Source organism: Doryrhamphus excisus, linkage group LG3, assembly GCF_037039965.1.
Source record: "Doryrhamphus excisus strain RoL-2023G ecotype Guam linkage group LG3, RoL_Dexc_Guam_v1.1, whole genome shotgun sequence".
Lineage (NCBI taxonomy): Eukaryota > Metazoa > Chordata > Actinopteri > Syngnathiformes > Syngnathidae > Doryrhamphus > Doryrhamphus excisus.
Genome location: NC_136359.1, coordinates 13,784,728 through 13,802,975, shown reverse-complemented (window position 1 = coordinate 13,802,975; position 18,248 = coordinate 13,784,728). Strand labels below are relative to the sequence as shown.

Genomic DNA, 18,248 nt, shown 5'->3' with positions numbered 1-18,248 from the left:
GCCTATATTGACGTTCTGACCAAATAAGATGACTGGTCTGATGCCAGTAGCACATACACACGTGCAAATGGAATATCACTGTGGGGATTAGTACTACAGTATAGTATAAAATTATTTTAGTCTATGCATTCATGATGAGACGTATTCAATGTGAGACAAAATGGTGAACAAAAGTCTTTATTTCAGTATGACTAAAGACACCAGTGATATTTTATAAAAAACTGAATTGGACATTAAAATGTTTGATAGTTTTAAGACTTAAAGGAGACCCATTATACTTATTTCAGGGCTGTTGTATTGAGTTTTGTCCCAGCTACACATGATAGTCCGCATCGTGTGTGGATCTTCCAGACTCTGCACCTATTCGTGGAGTGTTTCTTTGGGTTTCTTGCCTCCCGTCCAGAAGGTTTGTGTAATTTACTCCACCCTGCTGAGCTCCGCTGTGATTGATCACACTTTCAAGCGCTCCAGAGGACTTGCAGACAGCTGCCAAACCCCACTTCCTAATTGTGATGTTAGATGAGTTGATAGTAAATGGCGATTTATCTTTTTAAAATCTCTTTTAACATACAGCCATATGAAAAGAGTCTTAAGCGATTTCTGCGTTTACTGAGTGCAAGCAATCTTGGCACAACATCTGTAGTGCAAATGGGGTCATTACATGCTTATTTGTGGGACTACCCATGTTTAAAAAAACAGCAAGCAGAGCATGGGGAGAGCAGGCCTACAGCGTACTTTAGCATGTCCAAATAAGAAAGTTCAGGTTGGGAAACGTCAGTGAAACTGTTTAAAAAGAAGAAAAGTATAATAGGTCCCCTTTAATCCATCATGTCATGCCAAATTAGGCCTGAAGCGGATATTAAAGAAAGTGATCTACTTTGGCAGCATTCAGGATGAAGAAACAAGCTGTGAATGCAAGTCCAGCAGTCGCTGATCTCCACACATTTTGGCGTGCTCCAAAAGTGCCTGCAAAAAAAGTGAGGCAAATTGTGTCAAAAGTGTCAAGTGGCACCTGGCTTCATCTATAAATGTTTTCATGCTTGAATATACAGAATGAAGATTAAATTGTGCTTTACATGAATTAGCTCCTGGTCGTTTTTGCAATGCAGGTGTCTTAGTAGGTACCAGCTTGCCACCTGCACCACAGTCACTGGTAATTCTTGATTGGGGACATAAACCAGTCTCTCTAATAGTCGCCTAGTTTCTCTGTAAAGGACACACAGAAGCAGCAAAACTGAAGAGTAAGGTCACATGCAGTATCATAACAGCATAGTCATGGCACAGTACAGCTTGTTTGTTTCTTTCGGCTTTTTCCCTGATTCCGGGGTTGCCACAGCGGATTTTTTTGATCCACATACTGATTTTTGGCTTAAGCCCTTTATATTACAGATGCCCTTCCTGACAGATCCCACGTTCCCCATGATGACATACAGTAAACATGGTTGATACTGTATTTATACAGCAACATTTATACTGTCTTTTTTGCTGTTCACTTCAATTATTGCAGCCTCTCCTCCTCCGTATCTCTGGTCGCTCGGCACAGCAAAGGGGTGGTCAAAGTTAACATTTGCTCCCAAATGTAAACAATGGAGCAAGCGGCAACAAGATGTAACAAGATGAACATCCTTTGCCGCACATTTGCTTAAGGGGTCGGTATGGCACAAAAAAAAACAATAAGAAAGTAATAATAAAGGCCTATTAAACACTAAAAAAGTCACAGAAGACAGAGCTGCAGTAACCAGCTTGCGGCGGCATCTTGAAACATGACACCTCCACATCAAATCCAGTCTATATTGATATGAACGATAGGCTCGTTTTGATATTATGCGTAAAGGAACTATACATGGACTCCCCAAGGCCAAAGAGTGTTCATTAAAGGGAAAAATGTTTTTTTTATCTTCTGATCTTATCAAGAGCAAGACAATCACATATACTGTAGAGAGGAAGCTATTGTTGAAAGTCACAGTATTTGGCACTGAAGCTCAAAGTTGAGGTTAGTCCTGGGATTACTTGAAAGAAGCCTTGGAAGGACACTCCACATGGAGGTCAGCAAGCTGTTTCTTTAGTATAAGACTGTGACAGTTGGAGAAACCATCTTAGAGTGAATGAACAGGTATTATGACGGCAACAGTTTGATCATGCAATAGATTATTTCTACGTACATTATTTCACAGGACTAAAACAGTGAGAAGCCTTGTGTCTTTAATATTGTTAATCAAAGATCCAATGTTGATTAATACATAGCCCCCTACCGTGCAGCCATCTTGGTAACATACTGAAGCAGGGCCTGGAAGAGCAGAGCCACAGGGGACGAGCCCAGCTTTAAAGCCTCTGTAGTGGCTTGTCCGACCAGATCTATCCAATCACTTCCTGGGACACCTGCCTAAAAAGTTTACAACACACATACACAGAGGTGAGGATGAATGTGAGGGAGCCATGGCGGCGATCACCAGATTGGTTTGTCACCTACTGACTGTAGATGGCTTTAGAAAGTGCTCATGTCCACACTCACCATGCAAGGCCGCAGGGCTAGCAGGGCGAGTCGCAGCAGGCTGGCTACTTGGCTGCTGTGCAGGCCGAGCTGGGAGGCAACCTGCAAGCTCTGTTTGAGTGCCAGGACTGCCTGGACCAGCAGACCCTGGTTGCAGTATACTGCAGCCAACCACTGAAGATTGACACAGAGATTGTTGTGAATGTGACAACAGGTAAGTTTACATAAAAGTGAAACATAATACATATCAAATAGTTTCCACTATATAGAATAATTAGCAATATGTAACAATGATATTTTTACATTATCACAGTGGTCCTACTAGAGAATATAATTAGTATAGTCATTTTTTTCAGTCAATAAGCACCAAGTATGAGTTTAAAATACCCCAATACCTCTGATCTACCCAGACCATCACAATATAAAATAAGTCAACTTAAAATATTTTTTTACTGTATATTGTTGTCAAGTCGACAAATGTGAAAAATGACAAAATACACGATTGCCCAATGGACCAGAGATGCTTAGCGTGTGACAGGTCATCTTACGTGCCATGCCCCGATATTGGTGGGGTTTGACATCACAGCGCTGCTGAGTTGTTCGAGCACGGCCTCTGAAAGGAGAGTATTGCCGCTGGGCTCAAGGAGGCGCTGACATTGTACTTGTCTCAGTGACAATACGATTGCAGAATGCTCTGGGGAAACATTCAGCACCTGAAATTAAGCAAAGGCCAACCAATAATGAAAGACGGAACCTATGTAATGTATAAACCCTGTTAGCATTGTCTATAATACGTCATACGAGGCTACAACTGAATGATAAATGAATGATAAATAAGTGTCACCTGTGAGCAGAGTGCTTCTGCCTGGTCGAGCTGTCTGCTTAGCAGGAGGCCACTCACTGCCTGTTGTAGTACCCATCCTTCCAGAGTCTGGGCTAAGGCGTGCTCCGTCTCTGCAATGTTATGCACTGGGATACAGAAGTATGTTAGCTGTGTATACTGAAATACACACTCATTGGACAGATAATTAGACACATGCAGTATTTTACTTTGTCTGTGAATCAGCAGGTTTTCAGTATGTATACCTAATGCAACACACAACAACAAACAAAACACACATACCCTTTTCAGAAACCACGGACATAAGGGTTTGCTCTAGTCCTTGCCTCCTAGCAGTTGACCCAAAGAGATAAGAGGAAGTGTTTTCTGTGTAACAAGCAGCCATTAATCCTGCCCATGCTGATGGATCATCTGGAAGACAAGGAAGTGTAACACTTAAAAAACTTAAATAATTAACTGTGGCATAAAGGGCTCCATTAAATGAAAGAATGGTTATTGTAATGTCAAATTCTCATCAACAGCAACACGCTGTGCTATACACAGTATACACAGTATCATGTACACAAAAAAAACGTACATGCACACACTATGTATATGTATCCATGAAAGTTGCAGTGAGTGTTTGTAAATCTACCAGGACAGAGCAGCACGGCTCTCTGCATGGTCTTCAGTGCATTCCTATGAGCATCCTCTCCAGAGTGTCTCCCACTGGCTAGTTGGTTCACTCCACTGTACAGCAGCGCCCTCTGTCAGCAAATGGGGAAAATAATATACACTATTTAGAAAAAACTTGAGAAACTAATGTATACTGCAGTGCATAATGATTAAGTGTTCATTGTTGCAACTAATCCACTCATAATATAGCTTTGTCATAAAATATATACAATGTGATGAATCAAAACAAAAATAAAAGCAGCCTATACAAACAGTAATTATTGTGGCGTCATACGTATGTGTGTATTTTACCTACCTTTCCCTGGGTCATACTGGAGAGACAGGCAACATGTCCGGCCATTGCTCCTCCCTGCAAGACACCAAAGAATAGCATGATATTACATGTTAGCATAATTTGACAATGAATGCGTTCATAAACAATTTTCTTGAGAGTGTGTTGTATTTTAAGGTGACTTACTGTCTGAAGGTCTATTTAACACTTATACACTCCCTTGGACAAAGCCGCGCTTCCTCTGGACTAAACCACATATACGTATATCGCTAAAAGAGCCCATCCACATGCATAATAAAAGTCCCACTACCCCCTTTTTAACACTTACATTTGACTTCCTGGGGTAGTACTGGGGTACCAATCTGGACAGTAGTGACCACAGAGCTGAGTTCCCTGGATAGCTGAAAACAGCAAAGGCAACAAGGCATTTATTTGACCAGTATAATGTGGCCACTTGTTTAGTTATATGTAGAAATAACATTTTCCACAGTTGTACCTGGCCACCTCACCTGTGTACAGCTCTGGAGGCCTCTCTTTGCACAGCACTGTAGTTGCCCTGCAGGGCCAGCAAGGTGCAGGTGAGAAGACATCTCTGCTCTACAACAGTTGCAGAGGAAGAGCCTTGTTTGAGCAGCTCTGTGCGTGCAGCCACAGCTAGTGTGGTGTCATTGTGGGCCAATCCAAGGGCACATAAACACAGGAGAGACTCTGGAACTGGTTCCTTCAACATGGAACTCCAAAGACAGACGACAAACAGTCAATCAGCATGCAGCAGAGCTGAATACAGGTCGTATCACATTACAATTTTATGGAATTAAACTTGAAAACAGCTGTGTGCTCTGCGTGATTTAAAGGGAAACGCTAAATCTCACACCAAGATAATTGGACTCACCATTTGAATAGCAGGGTCTTGGCAGAGTCTAGATTACCCTGCTGGTGCTGCAGCAGTGATAGCGCTGTCAAGATGTATGCAGTCTCTTTTTCACTGGAAGCCATCGCCAGAGCCTGCTCGTAAGCTGCAGAGAACATACTGTATAAAACCCTTCACAGTCACTCGGCATATTACATATGGCATCACGGGTCTTCTGGACTATTACGCACCACTAGTGCTTTCTGGGATGTGTCCAGCCTTGCAGTAGGCCAGAGCCAAGCCTGCCAGATCACAGAGCTCCTCCAGTGAGGTGGAGTTATAAACTTTGACTGCCTCCTCACACCGACCACAAGCACTGTGAGGAACATTATAGGACACAATGTAGAGAGTTGATTTGATGCAGAGCATTTACATTTGCATTTCAGACAGACAAATTTTGTAAATATCTATAAATACTGATTTCTCACCATAAAGCACGAGCATAGTTGCTCCGAGCAAAACATAGCTGTTGTGTGAGGGATGTGGTCTGAAGCAACTCTACAGCTCTGAGTAGAAAAAATATAAAGTAAAATCACACACAAGAAAATCTAACAAACTGAATTATTATTATCACCACGAGCACATAACTCTCGGGACTGTTTTGATTGCAGTTTAAGTTTGGTAGCAAGGACTACACTACAACCACAAAACTGTGTGGCACATGCATCAAGTAATGACCTATGAAATTTAAGTGCAGGCCGGGATTAGGTGCAGAATGAGGAAGTTATATGTGCTGTTCCAGTCTGCTTGTACTGGGATATCTGAGGCACTCCATCCAGAAGATGGAGCCATGAGAAAATAAGTCTAATGTGCATGGCAAGAATGGACAAGAATGGAGCCTTGCTTGAGTGTCATTTTCTTTCCAAATAAATCAGACCTGTAATGCTTAGGATTGTTTGGCTTGTCAGTTTTGTTTGAAAATATCTATCTTTTGAAGCATTTTTAGTAAAAATGTGTATTTGAACGTACCTTTGGTAAGCTTGTACAGCCTGCCTCTTCAACTGTAAATGTTCCGTTAGGTAACCAAGCATGATGAAGGCATCGGCATCAGACTGGATCCTTTCTGGAGGGCAAAGTTCAGGTTCACACAAGTCCCTCCGATTGAAAAATTGCAAAAATGTACATTTTCACTGTTGGATCTTAAAAGGTTCTAAGTAAAGCTGTAAAATGTAAAAAGAAGAAAGTGAAAAAGTGAAACAAAAAAATTGAGTAAGCAATGGGCACGGGACACAATGGATGGACAGACTGGAGGAGACTAAAAGACAACTTTATATGAAGGTCAGATCATCACATGGTACATGCAATGCATGATGAAGATTCTGACTTGCTAACAGCACTTTCCTGAATAAAAGTCCAATATTTGTGGCATGGGTAAAAATACATATCCAAGATGATTTATTATTATATTTCTATTGAGTTGTGCACTCCTATGGACCAGCTACACACGATAACCCGCAAAGAAAGCATTCTAGATCTTCCAGAATCTGCATCTATTCCAGCCGTATTTCTGTCTGTTTTCATTTATTCCACCCGCGGCCCACCTCAGGGCATGCCCACTCCACTGTGATTGGTCACACTCGAGGAAAAGAGGACTTCCGGACTACTGCCGAACCCCGCTTTCAAATTTCGTGGGAATAGGAGTTGATAATAAATGAATAAACACTCTGGAGAGCTACTTGAAAAGTGGTTAGGAGCTACTGGTCGCTCATGAGTAGCTGGAGACCCCTGACTTTACTAAGTGCAGACAATCTTGACATCAGTAGTGGAAATGTCGTTGTTACACATTTTTTGCCGGACTACCCGTGTTTAAAAAAACACTGACGGATCAGTGACAGTACTAAGGCTTGTTTGAAATGGTTGTTGTTGTTTTTTTGTCCCACTCCCATTTCTTCTTTTGCCATTTTGAAGCTTGACTTCAGAACCTCCTTAAGATCTCATAGTGTAAAATGTTATTTCTGACAATTTTTCAACTGGTCTTAAAATTTCAGTGTGTGTCACGTAGATTTTGATGGCGTACCAGTGTACTTGCTGAGTGCCACGTGGGCTGTAGAGATGGCGTTCATTTGGACAATGTTGTAGCGGTACAGTTCAGAGTCTCGATTGCTCTCATCCAGCAAGGTGGAACACACCCAGTATGCATAACCCTTCACTCCCTCCATCTGGGGGGGGTAATGGAGGTGAGGAATGAGAAACAAATGGAGAAATGATTACACTTTTAGTAAAAGTGGTAGAAAAAGGCTTTAAATTGAAGATTGCAAAAAAGTGGTGGTCACATACATGTGTGCAGAGTTCCGTGGTGTGTCTAAAAAGATCCATGGTGTCATAGCTTCCCACTTTCTCAGCTATGAGGGCCTGACAGGGTGACAAAAGATTATCTATGCTGTTTTTCGCCATTAAGTACACGTGATATGATTCAGCAGAGCAGTAATGCTTTAACTAGGACTGTCAAATGTTTTAAATTTGTCATCAGATTGATCAGTTTTTTAAATGATTAATCATGATTAATCACCATTAGCAATTATGCCTGCAATATGCCAATTTTTGCTGTATTTAATGAAAAGAAAGATAAGTTACATTACAGTATTATATATATTGGTATGTATTAACAGCTCCAAATGAATGAATGTCAATCAAGCTCCAAGATACAACACAAGTGGAACACTAGTCCCTTTAATAGTAGCAGAACTTTTCTTTACCTTCGTGTTTATTTACACACACGCACAATAAAGCCGTGTTTGTAGTGTCCCTGAATGCATCTCGCTTTCTTGTAATGAGAATGAGGAAGTGTTGTTCCCAGGCTGAACAGCTTAGAGATGTGTGTGACTTATATACAGTACATTGTGTTGGACTACTGTTGATGTGTTTAGGTTTAAATTATAAAAGAGTGTCAGGCTGTGACTGTGTGGGGAAGCTTCACTGTGAGTCAGTCTGTTGTCATAACAGAGGCATGCTTGCACTGGTGCACATGTATTAATTACACTAAAAGATTGTTTGTTTCTTTCTGATTTTTCACCCTCAACCCTTGTGAGGATAAGCAGTAGAAAATGAATGAATGAATTAGTTATTGCCACTAACAGGTTATTTCTGACAGCCGGAGTTTTAACCTTTCATCTTGGCATTAACGGTTTTCTCCTTATCTTTCATCAGAAAATAAAGTTTGTTTCTAGCTTTTTCCATTATTAAGTAGCTGTACAATATAGGCAAGTTTCAGCAAAATATCAGTTCTCGACATAAAAAAGGGAGAAAACAGGCGTTTTGTGAAAAGATACATTTCAAACATAACTTTCACTTTGATATAAATTTTGCCATATACATTAAGCAAAAACGTCTAAACAACACAACAAATTGTACAACACTATAAACTATTTACAATTTTCACATTTGCAAATGAACTGTGTGTGCACGTGTATGTGTGCATGTATAACACACGTGTACACGTTTAAATTATACACTATCAGCATCGCTGTTTTTCTGAATGATGTTGCTTTCAAAAGTCTTGCAGAAAAACTCATATTTTGTCAGCAGTAAGATTTGGAGCTGAGGAAAACAGTAGCTAATTTTAGATTTTAGCACATTTTAGATTTTATGTTGATGCACAATAACCTTAGCTTGTATTCAAAGATAAGTCTCTCAGTATTCACGCAATCATCTGTAATTGTTGCTCCGGGTTATTTTATTTCAAAGCAGCCATTCAGAAACAGCTTACCTGGCCAATCCAGCAGTTGACATAGAGCGGCTCCAACGACTGTGCAACCTTAAAGGCCTCATGTGCAAGCTAACCAGGAAAAAAAAAAAGATAAGACATTAACAAATCAGTCCGCAATGATGTAAAACAGTAACAGTCAAATTGAAATGCCTCATGAAACACACACCTCTATATTGTCCTTCTTCATATACAGGGTACCAAGGTTGGTCCAAGCAACAACATTCTATAAATGAGCATTAAATAAATCCTTACAAAAACATTTGAATATCTCAACGCCATATGTCTCTATCAAACCCATCATACATACATTTGGTTCAACTTGAATGGATTTGATAAAGCAATGCTGTGCAAGAGCCAAGTTCAGCAGACCTGATGTTACAGAAAAAAGGTTAAAATTACTTTGCAGTTTAGTCTGCACAGTTGACCTGCTCGTAAACTGATTATTAAAGATACACACCGACTATCAAAGTAATTTACATGTTATATGCAATACTGTACCTGTGCTTGTGTTGATCACTCCCAGAGCATTCCAGTAGCTGTGGTTGCCACTTTCCATCATGATCGCCTTCCTTAAACACTAAGAATGGCAGAATGTAAGTTTAAAGAACACATGTGGTATGGAAAAAAAATGCAGCTATGTTATGGACACTAAATTTAGTACTTGTTGTGCTTTCTCAAGAAGTAATGATTGGTCTGCCGCTGCATCACAGTCCAGGTGAGCCTGATTATAAAAGTTGAGTCCGAGGTCATACCAGAGGCTGGCAACCTCTGGCATTAGCTTCAAAGCACGAGTGTAACACCTGTGGACACAAACACACAATGTGTACCATGCTGAAGGGAATGAAAGCATTGCACATGTATTTAAGATGGAAGATTTAACTTCCAGGTGTCTCATACTTCTCGGCAAGTCTAAGTATCTGAGTCTGGTTTAGCCCATGAACCTGAGCGTGTGGGTCCAAACCAGCTGCCAGTGCTGCCGGCACCTGAACCTGAGCCCTGTTTGGAGACACTGTTCTGACAGCAGAGCAGGCATCTCCCAGCAGTTTCCATAAACAGGACAGGTCAGAACGCAACACCACAGCCCTGCAAGAGACAGTACAATAAAAACACACATAAGCCAGATTTCGAGCAATGACGGTAGTGTTTCATCTTCTTTCGGTTTCTTTCTTGGCAAAATCAACACCAATGTTTAGCGCCACCTCACACAATATATTGAACCCTTTACAATTGAAACAAAATATATATTGTACTACACAGAAGAGAAATGTACTGCTTGGTGGAAACAATGATTTGGGTGCATGTTTTGGGGGGTTTTCATTGTAAAAGTGTACAGTACAGTACAGTGTTTGGCGTACCAGGTACAATGAATGGTACCTAAAGGGTGAAGCTACACACACGCACACAAACTATTCATTGTGTCAATATGAATAAAATATGAAGAACACATAAAAAGCATTCCAAATCAAACATAGATTAAAGCATTATATCACTTGAAATAGTAGACACTAACACACAGCAGACAGAATCCCCACAGTTCTAATTATGACTTACTTGAAGAGGTTCCGTATAGCTTGCTCAATCAGGTCAACGGCTCTGCCGTCTCTGCAGTCCTCCATTAAACTTTTTGCCAAGGAGAGCTGACACTCACCGAGACCTCAATAGCACATCATTCAAATCTAATTAAACGTCCCTCAGTCAGTGAATAGGCACTGTAGTGTTCAGCAACACACAAAGCATACCTTTAAGAGCGGGAATGTAGTCGTGCTGTGCTGTGATTTGCAAATACTCAGCTACGGCCTCTTCAAACTTGCCCAGGTTCTGTTTGATCGCAGCAGCCTGGTAGACGCTATAGATGGAGGAAGGATGGAGACTGTGCGCCTTCCCAAAGGCCTTTAGAGCTGCTGTGAAACTCTGGCGATTTAGGTATGCCTCTCCTAAACACTCCCAACACACCCAGTCCTCGGGATCTGCTCTCAGAGCTGCCTGCAGACTACAAACACATAATACAACACGATCAATAACATCCTTAAAGCTACAAAAAGAAAATGAGCCTTCTTTTGAGTTTGGCCTTCTTACTCTGCAATGGCCTGCTGATGCTTTCCAATCTTGAGGTAGTAAAGCCCTCGTCTCATCCAGGCCCATTTGGCCGAACCTGGCGTAGCCTTCTCAGTCACAGACTGGAGTATTGCCAAGGCAGAATTCTGTAACAGCAAAGATAATGTGGAAAATAAACACAGCAGAGATTTTAAAAGAAAAAAAGTGACATCAAACCATTTACCATATCTTCATGAGCCATGCTGAGATCGACTGCTGCCGCTCCAGACTCAGCATCGTCATTGTCCAAGTCAAAAGCCTTCTTATAACAGCCACGTGCCCGCCCTGTGTCGTTTGCCACCTCCCGATAATAATGTCCAAGGTATCGGAACACACAACTAAGGTGTGGGTCCAACTTTGCAGTCTGACATACACACAAATGAGGCTTATGAACAAATATGCTTTTTATGCAACATGTATTTTTGTTACTTACCTTGAGCAAATGAGAATGTGCTTTGCTTCTGTCTTTACGGGTCTCTTCTCCCATGGTCCAGTACAGCCGTCCCAGCGCGAAATAGTACTCGCCACAGTCTGGGCTTTGTTCTGCTGCCTTGAGGAAACTGGATCACAAGAAAAACGGACTAGGTTGTTTTCTAAGGTGCAGAATGTGGAGAAACACTGGGCTCTTGTTTTTACCTCTGCTCTGCTTGCTGCTGCTTGTTCTCAGCCAAGTATGCCAGTCCCCTCAGCATCAAAGCCTCGGACAGGTTTGGGTTGGAGGCCAACAGAGGCAACGACACCTCCAGAAGATATAGTTAGAACGTTTTACTTCATAAATCATAAGATGCAAATGTCAAACATTTACAGAGGCAGCGTTAAAAACTGACCTTTAATGCGTCATCTAATTGTCCTTTGTTAAGATACGCATGACCTTTAAGAGCTACTAATGAGAGGTCTTTCACAGCATCAGGGATCTACAAGACAGGAAGGCAAAACATACTTAGATGTTTATTTAGCATTAGCTGAACACTCAGGTTATAGTAGTCCATGTAAATAGAGTGATGGTGACAGTGTACTTCACTTCTTGCAGTTTTACCAGAGAAAATATCTCCAAAGCCTGGTCTGCAGCCTTCTCCCCTCCACTCCTGACCAAAGCCTCAAACCTCAGCTTCAACAGCTTGTTCCTTAGTTCCTTGTCTCCAGATGCACACACTGTTAAACCTATTGCACCCCAAGCACAAAAACAAACATCTTGTTATACAAGTTTTTTTTCGTAATACGTTTGTATAATGTATGATACCTTGGGCACAGGATTTAGAGCAGTCTGTATATTTGTGAATTTTAAGCTGAGCCTCTGCTTGACTGTACCAAGCTGGACTGAAGTTAATCTTCTTCAATCCTAATAAAATAGGAAAGAAGTCACAACTCAATACAGTAACAGTTATAGTACAGTTATTGCATGACATTGCATTAGGTACACATGCACAAGTTAATAAGTATATTTACAAAATCTGATAATCTAAATGACCATATTGGAAATATCACTCAGTCCGATGCAGTGCAGTTCTACACCTCTGCACTGAGCGATAGAGCTCTTAAATTAGTGCATTCAACTCTGCAGGTGTACCTAATGAAATAGTGGCCTGAGTGTGTGTATTCACATGCAAACAAACCTCGTGCAAGTTCCTCAATGGCATCTTTAAACCTGCCCTCTTGAAGTGCTTTTGTGCCAAATCCCAAGTCACACAAACCGTGGTCTGGGGCCAAATCATGAAGCCTTGAAAAACAACTGGCAGCATCCTCACTCTGAACACCTGCCAAACACAACATTCATATCTGCTAAGGTATAAATACAGTAGATGTTTGTCACTGTCGGATGTATCTGTTAATGAGTTGGTGCTAGGTGGCGTTTAATGCACAAAAGACCTTTTTTGAGGTAGTGAGAACAGAGAACTTCAAGAGGATAACTCTGGGTAGGGTACAGGGACAGCATGGATTCACACCCCGCTTTAATTTTTTCTTCTTCAGGCAGCTGCAGATAAAGCACACAAAAGGATGTAAAGATTTTATATTCATCATTGACAAGATGTCTGATAACACAGACCCTGCACTGACCTTAGAAAGACATTTGATGTAGTCGCATGAGAGCTTCCGGTGTTCCTCTCCCGGTGTGGGATCGACAAGAAGCATAGCCTTCTCAAAAGCCATGATTAACTGATACACAACAGAAAATCAACATTTTAATAGTAGATATAGAAATATTTATTTTGTGTAAATATTGTCGCAAACCTTACATGCTTTTGGCTTTCTGTGTCCTGCTCATTCTCATTAAGGCAGTCGGACAGGAAGCATGTCATTTCTTTCCATAGCTGAAGTAATTCCTTCTTGTCTACACCATCTTCCTCTTTCAGATGGATAAATTGCAGCCATACATTTGCCAACTATGTACATAAAGACAAGCACGATCAAACATGTTGATATTATGTGTTCTGTGAATACAGTATAAGAGGCATACCTTGGAATATTCCTTGTCATTTTGATGTATTTCTCTCAGCTTTCCAATCACCTCATAGCACTTGTTTTTGTCAGAGCTGAGGACAAATTATTTTCAACACACAATGATGCTACGTTCAAATAAATGAAGAGCCTTTTGGCGAAGATTACCTTGCATAGAGCTCAACAAGCTTCTGATAAACGTTAGGTAGCTCGAGTTTGAAATCCCACTGATCTGTTTTCTCATATAAATTTACCAAGCCCTACAAGACAAAAGTATTACATTTAAAAATGGATCATACAGAAACATTGTGTATTCTTTGACTATATTTCCCACATTACCTGCCACGCCAGTAGCTGCTGAGGCTCCAACTCCACAGCCTTTCTGTAGGCTGTCTGCGCCTGATCTGGTTGCTCCAACTCGCAGGCAGCCAGGCCAATGAACACCCATGCATTGTAGTTGCTCTTCTCAAGCTTCAAGACAGCCTGCCACCACATAACATAGGCGGACATGCAGCATATGAAATTCTACACTGTATTCATCACAACCAGAAAACATATTACTTTCCCTTACCTTGCAGTGTTTTAGTGCTTCCTTGAACTCTTTATTTTTAATGGCATCTCTTGCACTTTTCAAGGCGGCTTTGACTTCTTTACTTGACATCGTGTTGTTCTTGAACAACAGGAAGACAAACATCAGCAACGATTTTTAGGAGCAATTATGCAAACTAAATACGTTATTGACGCTTGTAGTTCATTATCATTTATCAAATAATACAGAATCGCTTCGAAAGCGAGAAGAAGCTACAATATAACATGAGTAGAACCTCGTAAATATAGCATTTAGGTAACGACTAGCTTGTTTCTGACACTGGTAAACATTACCAGTTGGCGTCAAACGCGTAGAAAACATTCAGTTTATATAGTTAGTTATTTGTTAATTGTTTTTTTAAATTGTATATTGAATTAAAGGAATAGAACGTGTAAACACCCACTGTTTACGTCGACAACTTGCGCAGCGACTGCCTGACCCGGATGTGCAAGGTAAGTCAATCGAAACCCTTTCAAAATAAAGAGTAACTGTTTAGCCTATTGAAGAGTTTTAGTGCAGTTAAGTTTGCCAAACCTATGAAATAGTTATGCTGAATATGACTCAATTAATTGTAATTCTGGGATGTTGATAAATTTGGGGGAATTCAACTTTAATTGTGATAATCTAAATCTTAATTATTATTTAAAAATATTGAATAAAATGTAGACATTAAAGATACAAGACGGTATACAAATGTTTTATTAATAAATATATTATTCATCATTAGAAAAATTACAGCATTTAAAATAATTAAACTATGTATAAAAATATTTGCTTATGTTAATAATGGCAGAAAATAAACATAATAATATGAAAAGCCATATGACTGAAGATGGTTAAAAATGTTCAAGGATAAAAGTCAAAAGTGAAATTTTAACCACAAGAAATACATAGGGTAATAAAGTATTGCAGGGATTTTCAAAGTTTGCAGTGGGTCTCCCTCAGCTTTAGAAAAATAAAGAAAAACATATTTTCAAAGTGTAGACATGTCCAAAGACAAAATGAATTGAATTCACTTCAAATACTGACTGTGTGAACGGAAAACTGTACAAAATATGCTCAGGAAAATCAGTTTATCAGGTTATTATATTCTGAGAGGAAAGCTCAATGTGACACTTTGAAAAGTCTATATTGCATATACATCACAAGGAGTCATGCAGCCACTTGTCAATATGTCTTTCATTGGTTAAAGCATCTTTCTGCCAATCGACATGCCACCTGAGATTAGCAATGTCCCGGCTATAGTTACTTCCTACACTGCGTTGCCAGGAACTAAATGCTTTTTTGTTGTAGAGATGGACAGTTTCAGAAACCTTTGGGTAATCTACAATGCTGCGTAACCGCTTATCTAATTGTGCTTGCACATTAGGGAATTTGAAGGCCATGTTATGAAGTTCTTCCTTGTCTTGTGTTAGGTCTGCAGTGGAGAAAAAAACATACTACGAGTTATATTATTTCCTTTAATGTATGAATCAGTGATGCAAGAATACATTCTAAGACTTACCAAAAAGCTGAGGAGGCACAGTTAGTCCATCTGCATAGGCGATGTATTTCCAACGACCACTTCTTAACATGTATGTAGAAGCGTTGACATTACAGCCATGGTATTCGCTCAGAACCCAGTCTGGATGTTGCCTCTTGGAAAACATGTGGTACTTGGATAGAAAAGGAAGCAGCGTGTAGCCACTGAGATTGCCTTCTCCTGAAATACCTGCAATATCTACAAAAAATGCATTAAACACACATTTTTAAGTATATGCACCAATAAAAGCCATACTGTATACATCAATATATGTTTAAGTAATAACACTCTATACCCAGTACAGTAGGATAGACATCAACCAAAGACACAAGCTGGTTGACCTGTTGGCCCGACACCAGCCCTGGCCCCATGACAAGCAAAGGAACATGGGCGCTTCCCTCAAACATGGACATCTTGTAGAACTGCCGGTGCTCCATGGCCAGCTCTCCGTGGTCAGCTGTGAAGATCACTACAGTGTTGTTGAGCAAGCCTGTGTCTCTCAGTGCTGAAATCACCTGTCCTAATGAGGGACAAAGAGTGGGAGACATAGTGTGGTAGTTTATTGAACAATGAGAGTTTTTTGGTGTGATTTTGCCTTCGTGAACCACAAAGGATTTGAAACAACGCAGACTGTAAAGACATCCTATGCGGTCAATAAGTTTGGGAAATATGGAATCTATAGACCAGCCCTCCATTGTAGACACCTTCATCAGTGATGACACTCAATAACAAAAAAAAACAAGTCAGAAAACATGTTAAAAAAACACCCTGACAAGGTTAAATCAAGGTTAACTAGAATGATAGAAAGCAAAACAGGCCCATGATCCACAGCAAATATTATGACATGGACATGCTAGTGGAACCCTGATGTATAAATGATATGACTGCTGACATAAAATATGGTACACTTGTCAACCAACCCAGCATGGCATCTGCTTCAGCACACATGGCATAGTAGAAGGCTCGGATTCTTCTAACTTCCTCCTTTGTGAACACCCCGCTGCAGTTTTTGGTGAAGGTGGAGTAGTAGTCCACAGGGTGCATGGCAGACAATGGCAGCCATGTGGGAACAGAGATGAGATCAGAATGAACCTGGAAACATCAAAGAAGCATGAATGAAGGGAAACCATTTGGGAACAGAAGATACACAATGCCTGCCTTTTTCAGCCAATAGGGAGATGAGCGGAATGTGGATCCTCCGGCAGTGGGTCCTAAGGAGTCAGTCTTATAGGTGTGAGGTAAATTGAGGCCGAGGTAAAGGGCAAAGGGCCGGTGTGAGGACGCAGCCCACTGGCGGATCCACTGTGTCGTCAAGTCAGTGTTTTTCCAGTCAATAGTGTTCACCCTCACTGTTGACGCGTTCCCGACGAGTTGTGTGACAGGTCGACCTTCTTGGCGCAGCAGGAAGTCGACATCACGGGTCCAGGCTTCGACACGATTACTGTAATGTAAATGTAGCAATGCGTTAAAATCATATTGTTGTTACATACAAGTATACATGTATACCTCTATGAGAATGTGCATTCAAACTCAGCATTATTGTCTTTGGAAAGGTAGACATTTTTAGTTTTGTTATAGTGTGCACATGTATCTAATGTTGTGGCCAACGAGTGAATGCTCACCCTATATAAAACTCTTTTCTGAATGTGTGTATTGCTTGCAAAAGGCAACCAAGACCACCAGAAACATCTTTCTACCTGAGCGAGTGTTGCCCTGAGGTGTAGTCAAGCTTGCCCACCATCTTGGTAAAATATCCATTCATTTCCAGCAAATCCATCCACGTGGTTGCATTTGCATCAAGACACTTGTAATTGTTCCACGCCTGGGTTAGGTGAACAAATTGTCCACTCCACATGGCTAACACAGAGATAACACACATATAATTGATTTATGATCCAATTTTAATGTATGTATAATGATACAGAATGATGGCTTACTTGCTCTGGATGGACAGCATATGGGTGAGTTGGTATAAGCATTTATGAAGGTGCTCCCCAGTTCTCTGACGTAGTTTATGAATGGCAAGTCCACAACTTTGCTGCCAGGATCAAATGTTAACCTTCCCTCCTGCAGAAAAAAACAACACGACAGTGCATAATGGTCACTACCTGCACTAATGTCACGAGGTGAACAAACTTTATAATAATAAAATACTGTATTATGTAGTGCAGTCATATACTACTGCAAACAACATGTACAGTATACTACACTATATGGTTGCAGTGTCAATCAAAACTGAACCTTATTATCTTTGTAAAGGCAGCATTGTTGATACTTCTCTTGTATCGAAAGTCATTAGCACAGGGGAACGTGATATTGCATTACTTCGATATATTTCAGGTTAATTTAAGTGTTCACGCGTACATAACGATGTAGTATCAATGTGTCAACTTTCTACTTACAAACGCATCAGCCATCACCATCACGATGTTAGGTCTTGGAACGTTATGACACAAACACTCACTATACATTTGAAACACAAAAATCAAAATCATTATTAGAGCCATACTGATTTTGATTAGAAAACTGTGCAAACATTTCCTGAAATTGTTGGGACACTTAAAGCATCCGGGTTACATTTTCAAAATAAGATTAATTGTTAGCGTACATGAAGCGTAGTGATAATACAATAAGCGAAAAGTTAAAATATAATAGCAAACATCTACAAAAACATGCAAAATCAAAGATAAGCATCTACATAAATAACCGTTCG

The 18,248-nt window shown here is 40.4% G+C and overlaps 2 protein-coding genes across 2 annotated transcripts; both read right to left on the bottom strand.

Annotated features, from left to right (window-relative positions):
- Positions 1 to 432: 432 nt before the first annotated feature.
- On the bottom strand, positions 433 to 14,480 carry skic3 (SKI3 subunit of superkiller complex). Its single transcript, XM_058071622.2, has 41 exons — positions 14,417 to 14,480; positions 13,996 to 14,094; positions 13,764 to 13,907; positions 13,593 to 13,684; positions 13,444 to 13,519; positions 13,223 to 13,369; positions 13,044 to 13,142; positions 12,855 to 12,960; positions 12,602 to 12,742; positions 12,229 to 12,327; positions 12,025 to 12,149; positions 11,816 to 11,902; positions 11,625 to 11,728; positions 11,422 to 11,548; positions 11,173 to 11,352; positions 10,971 to 11,095; positions 10,634 to 10,884; positions 10,446 to 10,548; positions 9,792 to 9,977; positions 9,556 to 9,694; positions 9,393 to 9,471; positions 9,202 to 9,263; positions 9,061 to 9,117; positions 8,895 to 8,963; positions 7,466 to 7,540; positions 7,206 to 7,347; positions 6,158 to 6,251; positions 5,617 to 5,694; positions 5,380 to 5,504; positions 5,171 to 5,294; positions 4,788 to 5,012; positions 4,607 to 4,679; positions 4,303 to 4,356; positions 3,967 to 4,078; positions 3,615 to 3,743; positions 3,336 to 3,460; positions 3,040 to 3,204; positions 2,513 to 2,665; positions 2,253 to 2,383; positions 1,077 to 1,206; positions 433 to 966 (listed from the first exon to the last, which is right to left on the bottom strand). Exons 2-41 carry the CDS (start codon positions 14,083 to 14,085, stop codon positions 889 to 891), a joined length of 4,701 nt encoding a protein of 1,566 aa, XP_057927605.2. The 5' UTR covers positions 14,086 to 14,094; positions 14,417 to 14,480; the 3' UTR covers positions 433 to 888.
- Positions 14,481 to 14,694: 214 nt separating this feature from the next.
- arsk (arylsulfatase family, member K) lies at positions 14,695 to 18,099 on the bottom strand. The gene is made up of 8 exons (XM_058070889.2): positions 17,938 to 18,099; positions 17,473 to 17,602; positions 17,233 to 17,392; positions 16,694 to 16,976; positions 16,456 to 16,627; positions 15,831 to 16,055; positions 15,518 to 15,733; positions 14,695 to 15,430 (listed from the first exon to the last, which is right to left on the bottom strand). The coding sequence occupies exons 1-8, from the start codon at positions 18,040 to 18,042 to the stop codon at positions 15,156 to 15,158; spliced, it is 1,566 nt and encodes a 521-aa protein (XP_057926872.2). The 5' UTR covers positions 18,043 to 18,099; the 3' UTR covers positions 14,695 to 15,155.
- Between the last annotated feature and the right edge of the window lie 149 nt (positions 18,100 to 18,248).

Coding starts and splice junctions, on each gene's coding strand:
- skic3 (XM_058071622.2), bottom strand. CDS start 14,085: ATGTCAAGTAAAGAAGTCAAAGCCGCCTTGAAAAGTGCAAGAGATGCC. Junction 10,885..10,970: donor CATCAGCAGGCCATTGCAGA/GTAAGAAGGCCA, acceptor ATGTGTTTGTAG/TCTGCAGGCAGCTCTGAGAG. Junction 9,472..9,555: donor TTCTTGAGAAAGCACAACAA/GTACTAAATTTA, acceptor TGCCATTCTTAG/TGTTTAAGGAAGGCGATCAT.
- arsk (XM_058070889.2), bottom strand. CDS start 18,042: ATGGCTCTAATAATGATTTTGATTTTTGTGTTTCAAATGTATAGTGAG. Junction 16,628..16,693: donor CTCCCTATTGGCTGAAAAAG/GCAGGCATTGTG, acceptor TGATGTTTCCAG/GTTCATTCTGATCTCATCTC. Junction 15,734..15,830: donor TGTCTATCCTACTGTACTGG/GTATAGAGTGTT, acceptor CATTTTTTGTAG/ATATTGCAGGTATTTCAGGA.